Source organism: Mauremys mutica, chromosome 11 (genome assembly GCF_020497125.1).
Source record: "Mauremys mutica isolate MM-2020 ecotype Southern chromosome 11, ASM2049712v1, whole genome shotgun sequence".
Classification (NCBI taxonomy): Eukaryota; Metazoa; Chordata; order Testudines; family Geoemydidae; genus Mauremys; species Mauremys mutica.
The window spans coordinates 14,848,715-14,871,688 of NC_059082.1; the positions used below are offsets into that span (position 1 = coordinate 14,848,715).

General features: G+C 46.6%; 1 protein-coding gene across 4 annotated transcripts in view; it reads left to right on the top strand.

Moving 5' to 3' along the window:
- ABHD2 (abhydrolase domain containing 2, acylglycerol lipase) overlaps window positions 1-19,459 on the top strand; it is a 63,645-nt gene extending 44,186 nt beyond the window's left edge. For all 4 annotated transcript variants that reach the window (XM_044979840.1, XM_044979839.1, XM_044979841.1 and 1 more), the window contains 6 exons: window positions 416-599; window positions 4,969-5,061; window positions 6,985-7,095; window positions 8,732-8,801; window positions 10,474-10,558; window positions 11,858-19,459. In XM_044979840.1, the coding sequence (XP_044835775.1) occupies window positions 416-599; window positions 4,969-5,061; window positions 6,985-7,095; window positions 8,732-8,801; window positions 10,474-10,558; window positions 11,858-12,054 (740 nt within the window). In that variant the 3' untranslated portion in view covers window positions 12,055-19,459. The remainder of the gene's footprint in view (window positions 1-415; window positions 600-4,968; window positions 5,062-6,984; window positions 7,096-8,731; window positions 8,802-10,473; window positions 10,559-11,857) is intronic.
- The last annotated feature ends 3,515 nt before the right edge of the window (window positions 19,460-22,974 follow it).

A 22,974-nucleotide genomic window follows, 5' to 3' on the forward strand; every position in this document is an offset into this window, starting at 1 on the left:
GGTAGCATCTAGGGCTGTTTCTGTCTATGGGAAAACTCCTACAGTGACATGTTGGCCTCCATGCCCTGCATTTTGTGCATGAGTCTAGGTGGACAGTTGCACCCTCATACGGTAGTGTTCCTGACATGTTGAAGTATTGTATGTTCCCCAGCATGTGTGTTGCAAGCATGCTACATCCAGCTGCTCTCTGGTATACTCATGCATGTTACTTCTTTAGAAGTAGTGAAGTCTCTGACCAGCAGCATAACTGAGCTTGAGGTAACCAGGATTCCTCTACCCTCTGGAGACCTTCTCTTCTGAAGCCAGTGCTGAAAGGCACACAAACTTCCAGTATAGTTGCTATAGCTGCTTAAAAGCTGGAGAGGGGTCTAACACTCAGATTAAAACATTATGTTGAACTTGGCCTTTCTCACAGGTTGCACCTGGGAATTTGGAGCCATGGTTAACTACATCAAGAAGACCTTCCCTCAGACCCAGCTGGTTGTGGTGGGCTTCAGCTTGGGTGGAAACATTGTGTGCAAGTACTTAGGAGAGACCCAGGCCAACCAAGAGAGAGTGCTGTGCTGCGTCAGTGTTTGCCAAGGGTACAGCGCGCTAAGGTAAGTCCGTACAGGTTCCTGTGGAAGTATAGTGCTGGCAGCTGGGATACAAGCTGCTCCCTGCCCTGCCAGCAGGCATCACCCTGACCTCTACGGGTGTTACACTCTGGACTCACTAAATGCTGCCTTTACCTTCTGTAAAGAGAGACTTGATCTCCCCTCCTTCCAGTCTCTCCTGGAGTGACTCATTAGCCGGACGGCTTGGGCTGTATGGTTGTTTATTAAGGAGACTCCAGGTTCACAAGCAAGAACATTTCTGACTAGCCTAACCAGTACCAGCAGCAAGTATCTTGGGATTCATAATGGTCCCTTCTGGCTTTAATCTGTGATTTAGTCAGACTGGCAAAACAAGATGTGGTCTTCCAAATGGAAGCTGTAAGAGCTCCACCTGGTGTTAATAGTAATGTACTACAAGCCCAAGTTTAGACTGAGAGTGGGTGCTGGTGAATGGCAGCACAAAGTTATGGGCTAAAATGGCATCTCCATGACCATTCAGTGTTTGTCTCATAATTGGGAAGGAAGCACGGGGGAAGAGTCACTTCTGCTAGTCAGAGGCACTCCACTGGAGAGAACACTAAAATCACGTTTGCTTAGTGAGTCCTGGCACCACAAACACTGCCAGAACCTACCTCTATGTGCCAGTTACCACAGCCTTCTAGTACAGAACTCCTCTAGTAATGCAGTGTTCTCCGGAAGCTGATAAGATTTCTATTGCCACACAGTAAGATGAATAATTACTGACTCTGTCTCTATCTCAGAGGGAGGAAGATAAGCAACAGTGGTCTTGCTGCTGCAAAAATGACTGTTCCCTACACTAAAGGATCAGCATAACAAAGATAACTTCAGCCTGGCCAAGGAACCTAGATACTTTGAGTTCACTACAAATACCTGAAACTAAGGGATTTGATGGCTGAATTCTAAACACTATAGAGCACTTTTAGATGCTCTGACTGCATGCATAGTAATGCTGGTTTTGGTTAGAAAATAGTCACCTTAATATTCAACCAAGTCTAGGGAAGAATGCACATGCAGTTAAACCCCTGTTTTTAACCTTGGGTTGCAGAAGCTTTTTAACAGTATTAAAACATCGCCCAAAGCTGGAATACAGCAATTTAAACAAATGACCAATTTGTATCCTCCTGAGACTTCAGGTCATACCTGGTTTGAGTCCTGAGACAGTGAAAGTTTACCCCCTTCCCTACTCAGAAAGGATTTCAGTGTGCTAGGGAGATGTCTGGAGTGTTGTGGGGGTTCGAGACCGGAAGATCAGTGCTCTCTTGGTCTACTGTGGCTGCAGCAGCATAGCTGTGGAGGCTGGCTGTATACAGGGCTTGCAAGTGCTATATTGGGCTCTAATCCTTCCTTTTTTGTCTGTTAAAATGTATGCTAACTTTCCATGCTTGTAGCCAGAACTCCTGCTCAGAGTAGCTCTTTTCCCTGTGTGCTGGTGTTAGTAATAGCCCCTGAAGCTCTGGCAGATTGGCAGTCTAGGACAGGACCTGTTAGCATGATATTGGACTCCGACTTGTCTCACTGTGAAGTAACATCTGTTTCCTTGAGTGCCCCCTGCAGTGCAGAAAACTAGCTGCTTGTTGAGCTTGTGACTCCTTCTGCTGGCCGAGCTTGTTATAGCAAATCTCCATTTACAGAACTTCTGCTGTGCATTACTGTTCTTTTGGCAAGAGGGCTTTTCAAATAAGTCTCCCTACCTAACCTCCCTTGCTGTTTTTAAATGCTCGTTAGCCAAATAGCTGGTTGAAAGAGGGCTATTTAGAAAGCTCCCTTAGAAGGGAGATAGGGTGTGTGTTTGTATTAGGACACACCTCCGTGTAGACCATTTCAGTGTGTGGAATGGGAGGGTGCAAAGCTCCTCCAGACTTAACTCCTAAGCATTACTCTCCCCCAGACCTGACCTAGTTGGCCTCTCACATCAAATCTGTATGTAAGCCCTGAATACACATGGTATGGATGGCTGGTCAGTCTAGATCGGAGTGGGCAAACTACCGGCCGGGGGCTGCATCCGGCCCTTCAGACGTTTTAATCCATCTCTAGAGCTTCTGCCAGGGAGCAGGGTCCAGGGCTTCCCCGCTCTGGTGCTCCAGCCAGGGAGTGGGGTTGGGGGCTTGCTCTGCTCTGTGTGTGACGTAGCTCCGCGCAGCTCCTGGAAGCAGCGGCATGACCCCCCTCTGGCTCCTACACGTAGGGGCAGCCAGGGGACTTTGCTTGCTACCCCCACCCCAGGCGCCACCCCCACAGCTCCCATTGGCTGGGAACCACAGCCAATGGGAGCTACAGGGGTGGCACCTGCAGATGGGGCAGTGCGCAGAGCCACCTGGCTGTGCCTCCACGTAGGAGACGGAGCGGGGACATGCCGCTGCTTCCAGGAGCTGCTTGAGGTAATCGCTGCCCAGAGCCTGCACCTCTGACTGCCTCCCCTGCCCCAGCCCTGATCCCCATTCTGCCCTCCAAACCTCTCAGTCCCAGCCTGAAGCACCCTCCTGCAGCCCCAACCCCTTATTCCCACCCCAGAGCCTGCACCCCCAGCTGGAGCCCCCACACACACACACCTGCACCCCGGCCCCAGCCCACCCAACCCTCTCCTGCACCCCAACCCCCAGTTTTGTGAGCATTCATGGCCCCCCATATAATTTCCATACCCAGATGTGGCCCTCGAGCCAAAAAGTTTGCCCATCCCTGCTCTAGATGGAGATCCCTTTCCTTTGTTGTACCGTCTCTAAGACAAATTCTAAGGCAGTTGGTGGTTGATAGGAGAGAGGCTGAGGAAAGACAAGGTAAAAGAGATTTTGGATCCGTTGGGAAAGCTGTTCAGTTGTTGGGTGCTGCAGGGCAGGCTCTCCAGGGTACTGACAGTGAGAAGAGGCTGCAGAGAGGAAAATAGATAAAGGCCTTATTTTCTTCAGTTAATTTACATGGGGGAATTCAACCCCGAAGGCTAAAAGGTGACATGCTTTTCTATTATGAAATCTCTGGTATCTGTGTAGGTGTGGTTCTGCTGTTGAGTTTGCTCTCGACAACGTGGCCTTGCTTCTCAGCCATGTGACATTCAGTGTGAGCTGTAGGCTGTGGCATAGGTTCCCATGCCCACGAAACCTGCACAGATCATTAAATACAGGAAATGGTTTCATTTTGCACTCTGCTCAGGCTCTTTATAGCATAAGGCCTGCTGTCCAAAGCAGCAGCTATGGAAAAGTGTGATAGCTCTAACAATTAACCTGGATTTCAATGACATTAAAGATTCAGTTGCCTGCAAAGAGCTTTCCAATGAAATGGAGTCTTTTTTTCCACAAGTATATGGCAGATATATCCTGGCTAGCCATGGAGATAAGGAAGTCTGGAGGCTAAATCCCATTCTTGCATTAAGCCCTGGTGCGTATTGTGCCATGAACAAATGTAGCTTATTCATTAACTCACGCTCTGCTAGGGATCTGATAGCTTTTGGCTTGAACCTGGGAAGTCCTGATAAATCCCTCTGATCTATTAGTTCCCATGGTATTAATGATTAAACTCCTGAAGTAGTCTCTCACCCCAAGGTTCTTGGATTGCTCAGTAAATAAGAGGGACTGTATATTTCTTCATTACCCTGTAACAGGGTTCACAGTTATAGAAATAACCTGCGTAGCAAAGGGAAACATTTGGTTCTGGAAGAGCTCACATAATTTGGCTGATGTTAATAATTCTGAGACTGGCAATGTGTTAATTTAGTAAGCTGTGAAGTGGAGTTCTGACCAGTCAGTTCAATTACAGGGACACCAGTTCAGAATGTAGCCGTTTCAGGTACTTCATTTATCCCTTTGTCCTCCAACCATTTTTTTGTGGGTTTTGGAGGTGGACTTCCTGTTTTAAACACTTCACAACCTTGTTGCAGCGCAGAAGAGCTGCACAAACAAGGAAAACTGACCTACAGAGGAAACAGCCAAACTTGACGGTGCATAAAGTACTGTGAAATTCAGTACCTAACAAAATAGTGAAACATATTCAGTCTCTTCCCTGCATACTCTTCATATGTCATGGTTGTTACAAGGTAGGCAGATAGGCTAAATGCCAAGTATGACGTAAGTTGGGTGTCCCTTTAACCCTCTTCCCATTGGTGTCTAAAGCTGCCCTGAGATGCAGGACACTTCAGTGATGGCATAGTGGTGACTAGCTGATGCCTAACGAGACTGTAGACATCTTTTCTGACGTTTACCAAATTCTTCCCTCGGAGATTAAGCCATTGGTGGGAAAGCCTGCAGCCTGTTCACATAACACCTAGTTATAGTGGCCTGGAGACTGTGTTTTATTGCTCTGTTCCAACTAGACGTACACAGTTGTTACCTGCTTTGATTTGTTGACCTGTGCTTGTGTTTAGGGCACAGGAAACCTTCATGCAGTGGGATCAGTGTCGGAGGTTTTATAACTTCCTCATGGCAGACAACATGAAGAAAATCATCCTCTCTCACAGGTACGGTAGTAGGGCGTCTGCTCCGAATATTTACGTGGGTCAGCCAGCTTCAACTGTAATAGCAGCACTGAATTAATGTGCAGTTCCATAGGGGATCATCCAAAGGGTAAAATTTAAATTAGAGAGAATCCATACCTAGAAATCTGTGAATAAGTTTCAGCTTCCGAGAATGGGAGGATTTTAGTGAACAAAAGGGGAAGGGAAGCTTGCCCCAGCATATCATTCATTCTTTGTCCTGCCTGTCATAGGCTCCCGTATAGTGTGCGTTGGGGTCCTTTTCATACAGCCTGAGCCTAGCTGCTTATTTCTCCCTTCCAAGAAAGCTCATTGACTGAGTAAATGCAAGATGAGAAGTGCAGTGTTGGTCTGTATTTACCAGCAGCCTTGCTTCCCTGCTATATACCTTGGCAGCCAGACATCAGCAGTATATTTTGCATGCGTTTCCCTTTCAGCCAGAGACCTTCTTATGCTCAAGGAGGTGAGGGAGCAGCTCTCTGTTGTGCTCTGCCACATATTTGAGCAGAGGGGTAGGATTGTTCTTGGTATGAGCTGAGGATTCATGGCATAGGGGTGTTTCTCTATCAAACACAATAGCCTGAGTTACAGAACCTAAAAATGCACAGCTAGAAGGAATACTCCCATGTATTGCTGATACCTGTGCTCTCCTTACTCCCATGCCTTTACTGTGGGTGAGCAATAGGTCAGATTGAATGTCTAACTCTTATTGGTCGTCCACTCAAATTCATGTTCATTTCCCCCCTTGCCCACTACTACAGCCAAAACGGCTTTGGATACTGATTGGGGCATGTTGCCTTTATATTTCGGTATCTCCTTGGCTTATTTAAGATGCCCAGAGACACTTGGGAGGTGGGAGAAAATTAAAATAGTTAACTTATTCATGCCCAGTCCAGTTGGCAGAGTTGAAATCTTGTAAATGAAATTGTCGTGTTTCTTGCATTGTGGAGAATCTTTCTGGAGGGAAGGAAACTCTTATCTGTGTGTACAGTGTGTGGGGATCCACATAATTCACTCCAGATGGCCAAATATTTTGACAACTTGACAAAACTCAAAATATATGAAGGGCTGTAATCTCCCCATTAAACGGGTACTCAGCATCGTAACCAGGAGAAACCTGTTGCAGGCTTAAAGGAGGTTTTGTTGAGTTATCAAAATATTTTGCTTCCATAATGGATCTCTTATGCTCTAGGGCAGGTCCCCAGAACAAACTCCATCTCCACCCTACAGCTGCCTCTTAAAGGGGATAGAAATCTTGCAAGCCTCCTGCTATCCACAGCTTGCAGTCTTTTTCTTCTGCGACCTGTATGTTTCCTACTTGTCAGGGTAGAGTTTTGCTCTTGTGGAAATAACACGTCCTGTCTTGGGTGTAATCTCTGACTAGGACAATGTCCTCAGTGAATAGCTTTCTGTTAAGGTAATGTCCCAAATCACTTTCTCTGTATGAACTAACATTGTGTCCGCACTGGTGAGGCAATAGCACCAGATGGGGAAGGAGATGCTACACCCATGATCTCTAGCACTGTTACCAGAGCCACCCATGACTTTGGTCAGAAGCCAAAGGACTCTGCCTTTAACTGAAAAAGCCTTTGCTCCAAACACCCCTAGTCCCTGGATATGCTTTGAAAAGTCCTCTTGTTACACGTCTCTCAAATGCAGTTCTTCAGTGTAGCAGAAAAGCATCTTTGTCCCAGAGAAGGCTGTTAAGTTCTCAACTTACCTCCATGTGCAGTCAGGCCAAAACTAACAAGCCAGGCTCATTCATAAGTAATCCTCATGGATGGGGGATATAGTTCTCATTTGTTTGTATCAGCAATGGCAGATGCAAGCTTCTCTGGGTTGTCTGAGCAGGACAGGGCCAAGCTGCTTTTGTGTGATTTCAGTATTTTCTGCTGTTGTGTGTTTCAGGCAAGTCCTGTTTGGAGATAGCGTTAAGCAGCCCCAAGCCCTGGTCGACTCAGACCTGAGCAGACTCTACACAGCAACATCCCTCATGCAGATCGATGACACCGTCATGAGGTATGACAGGCATCCTCTGTAGCCTATCTTTCAAATTCTCACTAATGTTGTCCTATTACTTACTTGCTGCTAGGTGGGTAGAAAGCTCCTGAAATTTGCGACAGCAGCAATGTTGTCAAAATGTTGCCTAACCCCCACAATCTTTGCCAACTTCTGATCCAGCTTTTGACAAGATCTCTACTACTTTCTTTTGTAAGAATCAAGCATCCAAAGCTGCAGTCAGGGTCAGAGTCCCATTTTTCTGGGTGCATTACAACCCCCCGGGAAGACAGTCCCTGCCTAAAAGTCTAGAAGGATGAAAACCGGGGGGGGCTTGGGCCTGGGACATAAAGTGGTAGGCCCATGCTGGCTCCTACCAATTAATATTTAACCCTTGCCTTACCTTCGACTGTGTATTTAAAACACACATACACCTCCTGCCTTTAGCACCTGCTTGTTCTCATTTTAGCAAACCTTATGGTTTGCTTTATTTTAAACCTTGCTGCATTAATAGAGGTGACTTCAGCTCTGGGGTTTTATTGTTTAATATTAAACACCAGCCTTTTCTTGCCTCTCAGGTTTAACCCTTGCTTTTTAAGTATTCTAGCACTAATTCAGTCTATTTTCCAATGGCCTCATATTTTCCTTTTCTGGAGTCTCCCCTAAGACCAGGCAATGGCATCCACCCCAAACACTATAGTCACAAAATAACCACCCAAAGCTGGCAGGTGGTAAAGCCAGCAGAGCTGCTAAGGGACTGAAAGTGTTTTCCTCTGCTGCTCCTGGGGAGACGTGGGCTTTGTAAGCTGCTCCCCAGGGAAGGGGATTCCTGCCCTATGTGCCCAGCAGGAAGTGAGATCACGGAGGTCCTGCTATCGTGTAGTCTTTCTGGAATGTGGCAGGGAAGGAGCAGGTCTGCCTGGTTGGGACCTGCAGCTTAGCTGTGGCTTTTATGAAGTAGGAAGGAGGTAGTGGGACCGGATTGGACTCCAGCAGAAAAATTAGTATTTACTTTCTTCAGAAGGCTTATAACTCCCATGAGTTTCAGCTCCTAGGATGGGCCCTTCAGCAGGTGTATTTTAAGGGTTCATAAGCAGCTGAAGATGAGATCCAGCAAGGCATTTTGAGTATGCCTACCAAAAGGGGGTTGTTAATGTAACCAACCTTAATTACACCTCCAGTCCTCTCTCTGTCAAGATTGCTGATAACCAGGAAGGATGTTTTTAAAGACCCCAGGTGTGGCTAGGCTTCCTCATCCATGTCCTGCTCAAAAGACACAAGTTAATAGTGTTTAATTTGCCATCTGTCCTGCCTCCGGCTTGCTACTGTGCTGCACTTGCTCTGCTCTCTCGATGCTTTGGGGAACTGCACGCTAAGTTGGCAGGTTCTGTGCTGCCTCCCCCCGATGGTCATGCTCTTGTGAAGAACTCGTTGGCAGAAGAGAACGCAGCATTTCATCTGTTGTGCTGTGTTGACGTTGGGATTTTACACTGAGATGGGCCTGAACAGATGGTTTCTATTAAACCACTGGAAGGAGGTCGCATTGGGCAGCTTGTGGCTTCTGCTGGTGAAGTGGACTAGATAAAAAATGGCAGTTGGTCAGTACTGAGAGTAAGTGTTCTTGCCTTACTGTTCTTTGTATTGTTTTTTTTCTCAGGAAGTTCCATGGCTACAGTTCCCTGAAAGAATATTATGAAAAGGAGAGTTGTCTGCATTACTTACCAAGGGTAAGCTACCACGGTGGAGGGGGTGGTTATGCTTTCATTTTGCTCTTGGCAATGAAGAGGAATGTTGATTGGTTTCTGCATCACTGGTACCTAGATGTCATATCTCATTACTCCACCGGGTGTACAGTGTGTCAGGGCTGGCAGTTCTGAGGAACCTAATGAGAGTTCAGCACCAAAATCCCATTGACATTCAGTGAATTAAGTGCCCAACTCCTTTAAGCTTCTTTGAGAATCCTAGCCCTGATCTTCATCTGGACTTGAGTGACGCTCCCTTCAAACCAAAGGCTGGCTCAGAAACCAAGAGGCATCTGTTTTACCCCAAATTCAGTTCTCCTGGGTTATGTTACATGAAGCCAAATTGTGAGCCCCTCAGCATAGAATTCTGTATTGGTGGTAGCAACATGGTGTTCTGAGCACAAAGCCAACCCTAGAGTTAAGCCCTTTTAAAGATTTCAGACTAGTATCACTCTGACCTATGCAATTCCAGAAACATTTAAAATGAATCATTCCACTTTGGAAAGAGGCTCAGACACTGCCTCTCCAATCAGATGATCAGACATTGCAGAGCCCCAGGGCTGCGGAAGCCAAGCTGGGAAATGTACTAGTTATTCCCCTTAAGACCCGCTGGATCAAAAGATAAAGGTGAATAGGCTACCAAAGCTCAGTAAAGCATTAGGGCTTTAAATATCCAAAAGTAAGTCTCTCCTGCTGCTCTGAATGTGTGGAGTAAGAGGCTGAATCCTCTCAGCCAGCCCTTGGCAACTACTCAGTTACTCCAGCTTCAGGCATTGGGTGAGGTTCTTTCAGTAGCCTTATACAAAGAGCACGTTGTAGTCCCAAAGGCAGGGTGATAGTTACCAGGAAAGGGTGTCAGGAAAACGCTCAGTTTGGCAATATTTTTTTATGATGGCAGAATCCTATCATGATCATGGCTGACATCTGATCCTCTGACGTCAGCCTCTAATCAAAGACCAGGCTTGGGCTGCATGCCACTCTGGCCTGCTTAAGCATCTCTCATCAACAACTGCAGGGAGCCTAGGGAAATGACATTCTTCATATCTTGTGCCCAAACCAACATGCACAACTGAAGTTTTACTATTATTCCATCTCTGCCAGTTTGTGATTGTCCCGTCTCGGGTTTCAGCAGTGCATTCCCTTTGGGTGCTGCATTTCCCCTTGGGAAGCCAGAGAAAAACATACATTTGATGACCATCTGCCTAGCAGTGATAGCTTAGATTCTCCCTTCCAAAAGCAGAATGCAAATGCTCTCAAATATTGGCCACACCAGATGTGTGGGGAATACCATGTGCATCCCGAGTACCAGTCATAAAGAAACGATCCAGTGTTGCTGTCTGGAACTGCCCTGTTGGTAAGGTGTTACTGGTGATTGTCCTGTCATACCCAGCTTGCCCTTCAGGCAGTTCAGCTGAACCATACCAAATGCTGCAGAGCAGCCCAGCAGTGACAGTCCACCCGGCATGGTTTCAGTTGTGTGTGTTACGTTCCTGATTGTTGCTGCAGGTGTAGGTCCATCACAAGATGTGGCACTCAGTTGTGGATTCATAGGCAGGCTGTGAGTAGGTGCCTTTTGTTGGTAAGAGAATTGAGTTCAAACCAGGAATCTATAACACTGGTTCTCCGTTTCTTTCCTTTTCCTTCTTTCATGGTGCAGATCTATGTTCCCCTCATGCTGGTTAATGCTGCTGATGACCCTCTGGTACATGACAGTCTGTTATCGATCCCAAAAGCTCTGTCAGGTGAGTCGAATGCATTGCCAAAACTGACTATTGCTTTTGGATTCCCCCTTCATCACATTGTGAATGACCCTGTATAGCAAGGTCTGGCTGCAGACTACCATAATCCGGTGGACATGTACTGTGCAATTTAAACTGCTTTTTAAACCACCATTCACTGAGGAGGTTCCAAATTTTATTTTGGTAGAATCCAGCTAAACGCTGTTCAGCTGGCTGTGTAGCCCAAGGGAACGATCAGATTGTTTTCCCAAGAAATGCACGTTCTTGCTGCCTCACTGGTGGTGATGTCGGGAAGCAAAATTGGAAATGGTTTAGCTTGAGATTAAATCGTCTCTGCTCTGCAGTGAACTGCTTCCTCACCTCTTGGCTCCCCACACAGAATCAGTAAAGCAACATTAGCAAAGCCTTTTGGGGTTTGCCCTAGTTACTATGCTGGGGTCTAACTGTTCAGGGCTAAAATTAACGGTCACCTGCGGCAGCAAGTGTAGTATAGCGAAAGTGAGTGATTGTCATGCTTTGTGGCTGTGCGATCTTCCTCCACCTGTTGCTGGGGTCCCAATGAGACTGGGAGTGAGAGAGCCCAAGAGATCTATTTGCTGTTCCTTGGCCATGAAGAAGGCAAATGACCCTTCAGAGCCTTGGAATGAAAAAGAAAGAGCTGGTTCATGTCTCACAGCTGAACAGAGCACATGCCCCATAGGAGAACAGCAGGGCTTCTTGTTCCAGCACCAAAAGCTATAAGGAGAAAACCTAGTCATAAGTGATGCCCTGAATGAATTATGCCATAAAGCAGCGGCCGGCTAAAGTGCAGCCAGAGTTCTGCAGTGTGGCCTGTAGCCTTTTTCATATGGAATTGTGCAGCCCGTGGAGCCTTTAGGTACCAGCCTGCAACATGCCGGAGTCAAAATGGAGCACTGCAGGCTGGGACTGCTGGGCTTTATAGGCTGCACATCAATCCCAGCCTGTAGTGCTTTATCTCAGCTGAAGCGGTTTGCAGGTATTGAGAGCACTGCAGGCTGGTACTTGTCTCCATGAGCTTCCCAGCTATATGAAATGGGAGGGCTTCTGTAATACGTTCAGTTAATTCAAATCCGTGGTGGCCCTTGTCAACAAAAAGCTTGCTTTCCTCTGCTGTGAAGCATGAGTGTGTGCTTGCAAAGCCTTCGCTACCCCGATGGAGCACAGACACACCCTAGCACATCACGGTGGGTACCATTGGTTGGGATGATGCAGAGCTCTGCTGTTTAGCTTCTGCAGTTGGCTTCTGAAATCTCATGCTCTCTTTCTCTCTTAACATTGCAGAAAAACGGGAAAACGTCATGTTTGTGCTACCACTCCATGGAGGCCACCTGGGCTTTTTTGAGGGGGCTGTACTCTTTCCTGAACCCCTCACTTGGATGGATAAGCTTGTGGTGCAGTACACCAATGCCATCTGCCAGTGGGAGAGGAATAAGTCTCAGTGCTCAGATACAGAGCAAGCAGCGTCCGGCCAGGAGTAACTGCCCCAAAGACACTCTCCGATTTGCTTCACTATATTTCCCTCTTCTGGAACTCTGAATTCCCTCACCTGCTGTTTCAGGTTTCCATCCTCTTTGTGACATCCTGGGACTGGGGGTTGGCCACAATGTTTCCTTCTGAAATGGAGCTACAACAGAGGGCAATAACTGGTTTTGAGCATATTTGTGTCTCCTTATGGGTTTGCAGTGCACTGCTGCATTTGAAGAACTGGCTTGCTGCTTTGAGTTGCTGGTTAGGGCTTGCTGCAGGATTCTCATACTAATGTGATGGCCTACTTAGAAAGTAGAAGTCCCAGTGCTGCTGACCATCAGGTTATTCTTCCACTGGTCAAGACTCTTCACGGAGTTGCAGAACTTGTTTAGCTGTGGATGAGTTGTGCTGGGAGTTCAGTTCCCCCTGTCTGGTCATATCTCTCCTAACACTGGGAGAACCCTGTATCAATCCATAGAAACCAGCAGTTCAGTCTGTAAGCCACTGGGATGTGGCTTGCAGAAAGAGTGAAACCCTGAAGTGACAAGTAGAGTTTCAGCCTTGCACCATCTGACAAGGGCCTCTTGCTTTCTCTGGCAGTGCCCATACCAGGATTCAGCTGGGTTAGAAAACACTGAGCAACTTGTCAGAGCTTCAGCTATCTCAAGTGTGGTGGTGCATTCTGCTGCTCCTGCATTTCTTCTCTGCTGGGCCTCTCTGTATAGATGAGTTTCACGTTGGTCATTCTGTTGGATTTCCTACTATGTAAACACTCTCACACCAAGACAAAACAGATAGCCTTCTTATGATACTTGCCTTTTTTTTAATGTAAAGAGTTTTATTTTATCACTGTATTTTTGTGTTTTAACCCAGGCCTTTTTGAAATGGGTTCTGGTAAATGCATTGGAACCGCTGATTATCAGTCTATGGGGTATATCCAATTTGTGTGAGAGTATTTCACAGAGAATGAATACACCCTTCTTAAGGAGTGTCTGAGGGGACAGGGACGGACGGACGTGTCAATATCAATTCTTGCTTCTTCTCTTTCCTTGTATGTGCCAGGGTAGAATGTTCCAAAATCTCTCCCCTGAACTTGCGAAGCAATGAATGGTTTTGTTTTTCAGCCACATGACTTGCCTAGGAGTTTACAGGAACTGGATGTCTCTAACCCTGTGTAGCTTAAATGTTTATCTCTGTATGACTAACTGCCTCCACAGTTATTAGGATCTGGTAAGGCTGTCTATGTCCAGCTGGGCATTAGAGCCCTTCTGGCTCGTTAAGTCTTTTCCCCACCCAGGATATCAACTTCCACCAAGATCAGCTTCAGTTAATGCACAAGGTGAAGTGTGGCAATTTGAAAGTCACTTGCATTCCTCCCTCATCTAGGGGCTGATACTGTACTGTTGCCCAGAGGGCTCTTTTAAGATAAACACCCTAGAAGAAAAGCTCCCCCATGACAATCAAGGACCTTAATATAAAAATAGAAACAGTCTGTCGAGACAGTGGAACTTTGTGGTCAAACTTTGCTTTACTTTCAGTTCCTTCAATATCATCATCTCATTACTCTGTCCTTGTAACTCCTTTCATCATCCATTTACTTCATCTCTGTTCCTGTCACACTTCCCACACCAATTAGCACTTTATTGCTCTAGCCCTGGTTTTGCATTCTAGGCACTTTAGTTGAAGCTTAAGGGTAAAACACCCTGCTGAATTTCAGTCCTGTAACACTAGTGGAAGAAGCTTCCTGGGCCACACGATCTCTGGAGTTCAGTAGATTGGAGAGATTTTTGTTTAATAAAGCAATAATTAACTACTGTAGCAAAGGTGCATGATCATATCAGGAAACAAACTCCTTCAGTTTGCCTTAGGCCAGTTGCCTTGGCCTGTTTTAACAAACTGTGGTAATCGGTGCATTGTCTCGTTTAGAGAGAGAATTCAGGTTCTGCTGTTGTAGAAGTAGAAGACATGACCAAAGCAAAGCCATGGCAAGACTTGGCCATGCTTGTGGCTGGCTTAAAGGACGTTGGTTGGTGTTTGTGTCTGTCTTTGTGCTCATCCTCTTGTCCATAACTCATCCACAAATCACCAGAACAATCCTACAGGGCATTCCGACTTTGGCTCTGTTCTCGCTGAAGTAGCTGTTGGTATAAATAATTCATAGGACATAACTTAGAGTATCTCCCACTCTTTTAGAAGTTGAATGTAAGCCGCTCTTATTTATACACATTGGCATAGATACATGATATAAATGTGTGGGGGTGTGGCTCTTTATCTACGATGGGTTTGAACTTCAGAAGTGCTTAAACTCTGTAGCCAGCTCTGCAATTGCTGTTCGTAAGCCACCGGCCATCCAAGAGACCAGACTGCCCTTCCCACAGTAAGGAGTTCCCTCTACAGGTCGCTATGTGCATTCATTCCTCCAAACCCAGCTTAGCTGCAAGTAGGAGTCGTCGTCACTCCCAGGGGAACAGACGTTGTCCTTAGCACCCATCAAACTGTTGAGGCTTCAAAGAGCAGGCAAAACGCAGGTGACATGTTGATGTATTTGAAGCAAGAAATATTTTTGCTGTTTCCCAAATAGTTGCTTTTTTAAACAAAAAGAGCCTCAATTGTTTTCTCTAATAAAATAATTATGAACCCTACCCCTTTTCAGTGTAGCTGAGCCCTGGGTTTGCAGCTGTGCTAAACTAAGCCCAGTTTTGTAACTCTTCCAACTTTTCTGTAAATGAGTCGTGTGGCCCTTGTTTGCAGAATGTCAGTTCTCTAAAAGTAAGTGCTGAAGGCTTCCTTCTCCGGTGGTGACTTGCAACCATTTTCTAACTGAAAGCAAAGGGATCGTTGCTTTGGAGAGGCTTGTTTTGGGTGTTCAATGTCTTTGGTGGCTCTTTAGCTGCTGAGCTCAGGGATTCCATTTCCATACATCTAAGTGTTGTAGAACCTGCCTGAAGGGGAGCTCCGTCTCCTTGGATTCAGTGAGGGAGGCTTTGACTTGGAAAGGCTTTTAGTAAGATGATGGCATTTTGGTCTCCTGTTTCCTAGGGCGTGAGGAAGAATGGTGGTGTCTTCATTTCTTCAAACACAGGGATATAGTCTAGTGTAACTAACTGATCTTATTGTGGCAGGTGACCAGTCAGTCAGTGACTTCTGTTCTTGCTGAGTACTAAACATAACTCCTCCCCCAATGAGAAGAGCACCTGGGGGAATTTCCAACCTGATAGGAGTTGCTGCTTGTCCAGTCAAACTGGGCAGACAGGCAGGGATTCTGCTGTTGGAGAAACCCAAAGGAAGCAGATTTCACTGGGAAAATTCCAGTTCTTTTTTTTCACTATTGTTGGCAGCCGAAGTCTGCCGCCCCTTCTTCCTTTGTGAGCTCATCCTACCTGCAGTGATTCCAAAAGAGGGTCACCACATTTCTGTAGAAAGTAAAGCCCCTCCCAGGGTTAGACTGGATGGTACTGTGAAAGATCTCTAAGACTTAAGGAAACTGTTCATGATCAGCATCCGTTCCTCTTCAGAGGTAGCACCAGGCAAGAACTTTTCCCTGTAATGCTGCCTATAGAGATTTCCATAGCACTTACTTTCCCACTGCCTCTCTATCTGCCCATACACAGTCTGAGACGTCAGGAGCACTTAGCACGCCAGACATTCTGGAGCAGTCACTTGGGGGGTTGGGGAGGAGGTGGACCTAAGTCTTGGCACTCTTGCCACAAGAGTTCTTGCACCCTCAGATGAGCTGTCTGTATTCTCTAAAGCACTTGAAGTAGTTGTGCTTGTGTTTGGAGTATGATAAATGCTAGCAGGTGTGGAAGTTAGCTAGTCTAGTTTCCGGAGAAAGGGAAGGAGTTGCTTAAGGCTTTTACCGTGGGCTTTAAGGGTCTCATTTGAGTTTTGAGACTTAAGTTCACCCCAACAAATTTTTGTAGCTAGAAATGTTAAATAAAAACTCCCTCACCAGTGTGACTTGCTGTGGCTTTGAATGCATGGGCCAGGGACCAGTGGTGTAAAATTTTAAGAGCTTCCCAGTCTGACTGGAAGCCATATCTTGCGGATCATTTCTTCTGCCTTCCTTCTAGCTAAAAATCTGCTGCACTACATAATTCTGTATTCAGGCTTCTGGAGAAGGGGCTTCTGTATTAAACCCTATAGCTGGAGGAGACCGTGCACACTGCTGTAAGAGGGCCTGTCATTGTACATCGATCCTAATTTGCTGTGCCCCACGCAATATGCTAGCAGTGGTATGTGATATGGGCATATGCATGCCAGGGACCATGTTGACATCATCCTCATAATAGCATATGACCTAGGTCAGGTTTGAGCTCTTACCTTTAGAGGTGAAAGTCATGAGTGTTCATTCCAGGCCTATAGAGACTTTTTCTCTTCCACAACAAGCGCCTTCCAAAACAACCACGCTAGTCATAGCAAGCATCCAAAGTGTAAGCCTCTGAATACTTCCTGAAATAGCCTGATCATGCAAATGGAACAGTGCAGCTCTTCTCTTTAGATTTGCTGTGTGAGATGGGAGCTAACAAGTGGATTTTCCATATTGGTGGTTTCAGATTGAGGAAGGGAGGTAGAATGGAATAAAATTCACTAGGGCTCAGTTAACTAGCACTTAGTACCATAAATTTATGCACCCCGTCATTGGATATCATCGGCACTTAGAAACAAACCACCAGAAAGGGTCTCTCTTAGTCAGGTTGCAACCAGTTCTCCCTGAACGCTTAGACTGGTCCAATCTGCCTTCCACTGCTACCAGGGTGTCTGCAGAGATTTGAACTTTGCAGGTGAGCAGCTGGGACCTGCTCTGAGACTAGAGCACGATGAACTTGTTTTCTTTACATCAGACCTCCCAGAATCTTTAATAGTCAGCTTCTAACGTTCTCCTTTTGAAGCGTTTGACAGGGTTTCCAGATGAGTCTGAACCTGTTGCAGTTGCACTGTGAAGGCACCTGAAACTCTCCGCAGTCTCCTCCTCAGCACTTCTTGACACTGATTCTTGTTTATCGAGAAGTATTTGTTTTGGATTGTGAGCGTTAAGTTAAAACATAGAGTACTGATGTGTCTCAGAACTTGACTTTAGTCAGCTACTTTTTCTTCATCCATCCTAGTTCTGTCAAGCTCCGTAGAGGACAACCCTTCAGACACCTAGTGCCTTGCCCTTCATTCCTCCCACTTCCTTCTCAACATAGCTGCAGTTCTGCTGCTTGTCACTCTCTGTTCTCATGCAGAAAGCAAACACCCGACTTTCCTTCTTTGGAGTCAAAGCTAAAAGCAGCCTGGCTATGGGTGAAATGTCACTGAACGACAGGTGTGTACTGAGCTAGGAAAGGACCTTGGGTTTGGGCAGCCTAAAACTAGCTATAGTGTATGTTTTAAGGCTTAAAATTATAACTAAATAAGCAGTAGATTATTTTACAACTGACTTCTCCTGCCTATAGAAGTAGGGGCTGACTCACGGCTATTGACTAAAACATAAACATGTTTCCTTTCTAAAATCCAAAAGATCCCACGTTCTAATGAGCTAGCTCCTTCAGTCCACTAGCTTGTTGGCCCTGTAGTGTACAGCAGGAGATGGGCTGTCTCCTTAGCCGATACATCAGGGATGGCATTTGCGGGGTTTATTGCCGAATGTAGTGGCACTGATCACTGGGGAGCAATGCAAGGAACCGCCTGGAAATGTTATGCCTATCTGGGGTTTATTGGTGATAGTAAAACTCCTTTAAAAGAAGCTTAGAAAGGGACCCAGCCTTGTGTTAGTGGGTGGTGTATGGACAACTGACACTAGCCAATCAGAAGGCTGTATGTGTGCATTGCTTCAATCTTGAGTCAGACACCATGTGTCCTTCCACTGGCAGTTCTGTGTGTTTGGGTGGCATGCAGTAGCCATAGTGACTCAGAATAGCAATGTTTACTGCAGGGGTCCAAATTCTAGGCAGAAAGCAAATTGCTTTTGGTATGAGTACTCTGTTTTTAAAAGGCTATTCAGAACAGAGGTTAGGGTACACCAAAGAGCCTGCGAAGGGGTGCCTTGTAGTGATGCTGGGATCCATGCCCCCTCTTCTGCAAGACATGCTCCTGCTGCTGTGTCCACTCTGTCTCCATCTGGACTTGTTTTCTTCTAACTCTGCTGCTTTTGGCTCAGGGGGCTGAGGCGTGGTGGCACCAGAGCTGAGATCTAATTATCTGTTGTTAATCATCTGGGCTGGGTTGGGATGGTTGTGGTATCAAGAACTGTACTGTAGTTCATTTGAACACTTGTATCCTTTTTAAAATTTGTTTGCTGGTTAAATCCAAGGGCACAATCACTGCATTAAAGGGCAGCATTTACCGCACTGGGGCTGTAAGAGGAGACAACCTTTTCCAAACAGATCTAATGGCTCCTTCAAGAAGAGTCCCGCTCTGCTTCCTCTGAGCGTAGGCTTGTTTTCCTGTCTCACTGCTAACTTCAGGCAGCCTGGTTGGTTCTAACCCTCTTGGGGAGCATCCAGGTCTCTGAGTCCCATAGTTGGCTGTAGAAGTAGGAGCAGATACAACTGTTGCTTTTATGCGACTGGCAAGCTTTTGCAGTGGTTGTCTTGTCATGCAGAGAACATAGCTACGACCAGAGGAGGCAGCACATCATATCAAAGTGACCAGTAGAAGCATGTTTTACCAGAGTGCTAAAACTGGTTGCAGCTGCCAACTGGGAGTCCTAAGAAATATGGCTGATGGGCCAGATTTAGTTAAAAAATGACTATTCAGTCCAAGTGACATTCTCCCAAAACAGCCGTTCAGCGATTTGTCTCTAGCCCCAGATGTCGGTTCACTACAAACCTGTGTTCTCTTCATTAAGAAAGCACAATTTTTCAAGAAAAGCCCTATCCCTTTCTCCCAGGTCTCCCCAAGCAGAAGGGGGTATTCCCTTCAGGAAGCCAGATCTGTACCTGTGCACTCTGATTTCTGCCAATGCAGCTGCCTTAGTGGAGTGGGTTGAGTGTAACTTTCTTGATGTCTTTGAACTGTTGCTGTTCAACCGAAATTAAAAAAAATTATGGGAAATTCTGCTTCTGATTGGATTCTCCGGAATCATCACTTCCACATTCCTGATCCTTTTAACTTTAAATGCTGCCCAGAAAAGGTTGCGTTTGTATACTGAGACCTGCCCCCAGCTGCCAGGTTCTGAGTCAGATTCTCGGGAGCTGCCAGCTCCTGGGGAGAAGATTTGCAACTAGCAATGCAATTTTTCTATATCTGCTGAGGTTTACCTTTTAAAAAGTTATACGATGTGTCCTTGATTATTTTTTCTTGTGTGTTAATTTTTTTTGTTCTTTATTCTGTGTGATGTTAATTGAGGTCATTGCAAAACAATGTAATTTTGTTATCTTTGATTCAATTGAATTTCTTTACTTAAAAAAAAAATAAAGGACTCTGAGTTCAGCTTTGTGTGGTAGCTGTGTATGTAAAAGTTGCTCTTTATTAATGGGTTCATCTCCCCTGAATTGGTTTTCCTTTGTGTTGGGAGACCCAGCAGCAATAACGTCGCCCATGAAATGCTGTAAAGCTAAGGGCTTTTCTGAAAGGGGTTGCATCTTGCTCAAGATGACATCCATAGCCTGATAAGGGCTCTTTGGAAATCCACCGTTAAATAATGAGATGTGGAGAGTGAAGCCAAGTGCTTTGGAGTAGGGCAGAATCCTGTGTTTTCTTAATGTGAATGTTAAAATCTGTGAGCTGGAACACTTCAGACAGTCTTCAAGATAAGTATCAGATCCACAGATACCTCGATTCTGTTCTAAAATATACTTTCCTTCCTCTCCCCACACCTCTTAGAAGGTGTCTGGTGTTCATGGAAATTCTAAATTTCCATACAAAACTCTGAATTCCAGACTGATCTGTGCTTTAGGGTACCACCCTTCTTACCTTGCCATACGGAAATGACTATATTGGAGCAGACCAGCAGTCTGCCTAATCAGATATCTGGTTTCTAACAGCAGCCAGTGATAGAATTCCAACAATGACTGGTTTCATTAAGTAGCTGGGGGGAAGGGCAGTTCTTACACATTCCTGTTGGTTTGTTGGCTTATGCCCTGATTCAAGCCTCTAATCATTTTTGCTGCCCATCTCTGTACCTTCTTTTCCTGCTGAATTTTGAGATGAGGTGACCAGAACAAAATACAGAATTGCAGAGGGATAATGATTTCATGCGTTGCCACTGCTTTGGGGGAAGTACCTTGTCCTAGGAAGTTGTCATGTGGGGTTTCATTAGCAACTGATGCATGAAGTGAGTGGTGCATTTGGGAACTCTGACAGTGGGGAAGGTGGTACCTTTCAAACCATGTTCCTCTCAAACTGCAAAGCTAGTCCAGAGCAAAGGGCTTGGCTCAGGTCTGAAGAAGCTGCAGTGCAGAGAAGGCTCCTTCTGCGAGGTGGCAGTGCTCTGACAACCTGCCACATGAAAGGGATTGCAGGCAGACAAAATCAGGTAGGTCAATAGTCCTGCCTACTGAAAGGCCCTGGTCCGCTGTTTCTCTACAGCCAAGCAGCCCTGCTGAGGGTTAGAACCTCTCATTCTAAAGCTGCTACTTGCACCCTCATCCTTATCAGTCTGTTGGAGCGCACCCTAATTCTGCTCCTTATGCTGTGTAGTCTCCTCCTTCCCCCAGTGTGTCAGATGCTCCTCAGAAGAGCACTGCTACCAAGCTTAGATCTGCCTCCACCGAGGCAGCTGAGGTACAGATGTGGCACCAGCCCACCTGCCCTCTCATTCTGCTTGAAATTATTCCAGGCAGTAGATAAGGCCATGGGTACCTCGCTCACCCACAGCAGCACTAGCAATGCCACAGAGAAGCTATCTGCTTCTGTTTAATATGAAAGATTCCAATTTCTCACACATGACTGACTCCTGGATTAGGCTGGGCCCACCTTGGAGTCAGGGCAAGTGCCCTCCACATTGTCTGGCAACTCAACACTGGCCCAGGCACCCTCGTCCCAATCCGTCTTCTGGAGATTGGCGTTGGCAGTACTTTAGCACACTCTTCTGGCTATATGGTCCTGCTTCTCTTTTTCCAGTCTGCAAACTCAGCCACTGGGCATTCCCAGTGGTCCCTGCCTCTGATACAGTACAATGCCCCTCTCTCTCACTGCACAGTCTCCTCCCACTGGCCACTGCCATGACTTGCATAACCTGGCCTAAGCTGCCTTCAGCCACTTGGTATCCTCCCTCCTGCCCTAGGGCATGTTGCCTTGTCCCACCTACCAGGGACATACATGCACTACTCATCTGTCCTGTGCAACCTGACCAGCCCACACCTAAATCTATCCAGGTCATAGCACTGGAGTGGGGGCTTGGAGGGCGGTATAGACTAGTGTCTCCTTGGAAAGCTTAGAATTCATAGGGCCTGGCTTTCCAGACGTACTCTCAGCTCCCTCTGCACCATGAAAAGCTATGCCTAAAACATTAAATAATCCTGTGTTAATCCCCCCATGCTCCATAAGGGGAAATTCTGTGCGCTCTGTCGGCCAGAGCTGGCCTGTCTGGAAGGAACAACACATCTTAAGCTGTGGCTGGGAGTGTTCTGCTGCTGGATGCTGCAGTCTTGCCCATGTATCTGTTCCCCTTGGTGTGTCAAACTCTGGTTAACGGATGTACCTTGCTGGGTCATCTTTTGCCCAGTTTATTCTGTATCCCCTTTCCGTGGTCTGCTGCCTGCTCCTTCCCGCCCCCCAGAGGATGGCTGGGAGTTTATTTGTGGAGAGAGGATGGTTTTGGTGCAGGTTTGGGAAGAGTAGGCAGGAGTGGTGAATGAGTCCCTACATGGCTGCTGCCTTCTTCGCCATCCAAAAATGTGAATGCTGGCACATCAACCCCTTTCCTTCAGCCTGGAACCAGGCTGGCTCCTCTCAGACCAGACGGCGGGGCTGCTGGCTCTTAAATCAGCCTGTCTGAAAGTGGCAAAGAGAGAGAGGGAAGGCAGAGGGGTCTTAACTTGTTAGGAGCTGGAAATAAATCCAGTCTCTTAATCGCTACTGTAGCCTGAATGTTTGGGAAACGACACCTCTGAAGAGTTAACCACCTGTTGGCTGAGCCTAGTGCATAGCAAACCACTGCCAAAACCAGCCAGAGCCCCCTTCATTTGTTGGCACAAAATGCCGCCTTGTGTTTCCTTCACTCAGACCAAGGTGGCTAGTTGATCCTGTTTCATTTCCCCTGCAATAGGCTCCTGGCTGTGCAGCGGGTCTCCAAAGTGTCTTGTGTGGCGTGTAAGTGACAGGTGGGGTGGGGAAGTGCCCTCATTGCCTGCCTCTGGACTAGGATTTAGATGCCTCCTTGTAAAATGAATTGTATTGGGCCGGAAGAGGGGTGTTGTGGCCTCTATCGAGTGAGAACCTCTCAACTCTCCAACAATTGCTCTCGCAGACGGTGTCTGCTACAGCTCAAATTCTTTCCTGCTTTGGGCAGAGCTCCTCTGAAAGCAATGCACCGACCGGTCTGATTCCAGTGCCAGTTCTTTCTCTGCCGAGGCACTGGCTTAATCCCAGCCCACATGGGATTGTTTCCCTTTGCTGCGCTGAGGCTTACGAGGTAATCTAGTCATTCAGCTGAAAGGAGACGTGAACAGCCTTAGTCAACTTCCCAAATGCCTGCATGTCGAGAGGCCTTGAAATGGGGGCAGCATCCTAGCTAAGTGCCAAAGCACCTGCTACCTTCAGGCTCTTGAATCCTGTGCCGATGGGAACATTATGAGCTCTGTATCTGCTTTGTGGGGAAGCACCTCCCCATCCCCTGCAAGGGGCCCACATTGCAGTATCACTGGCTTGGACTAGCTTGTGTTCTGCCACAGGCTGCTGACTGTATGACCATGTGGCACAATATCCTTGAGATTGCTGCAGATACCAATCCCCACAATGAACTGGTTGATGCAAATTGAAAGGGGAGTAGTGGCTTCTCACCT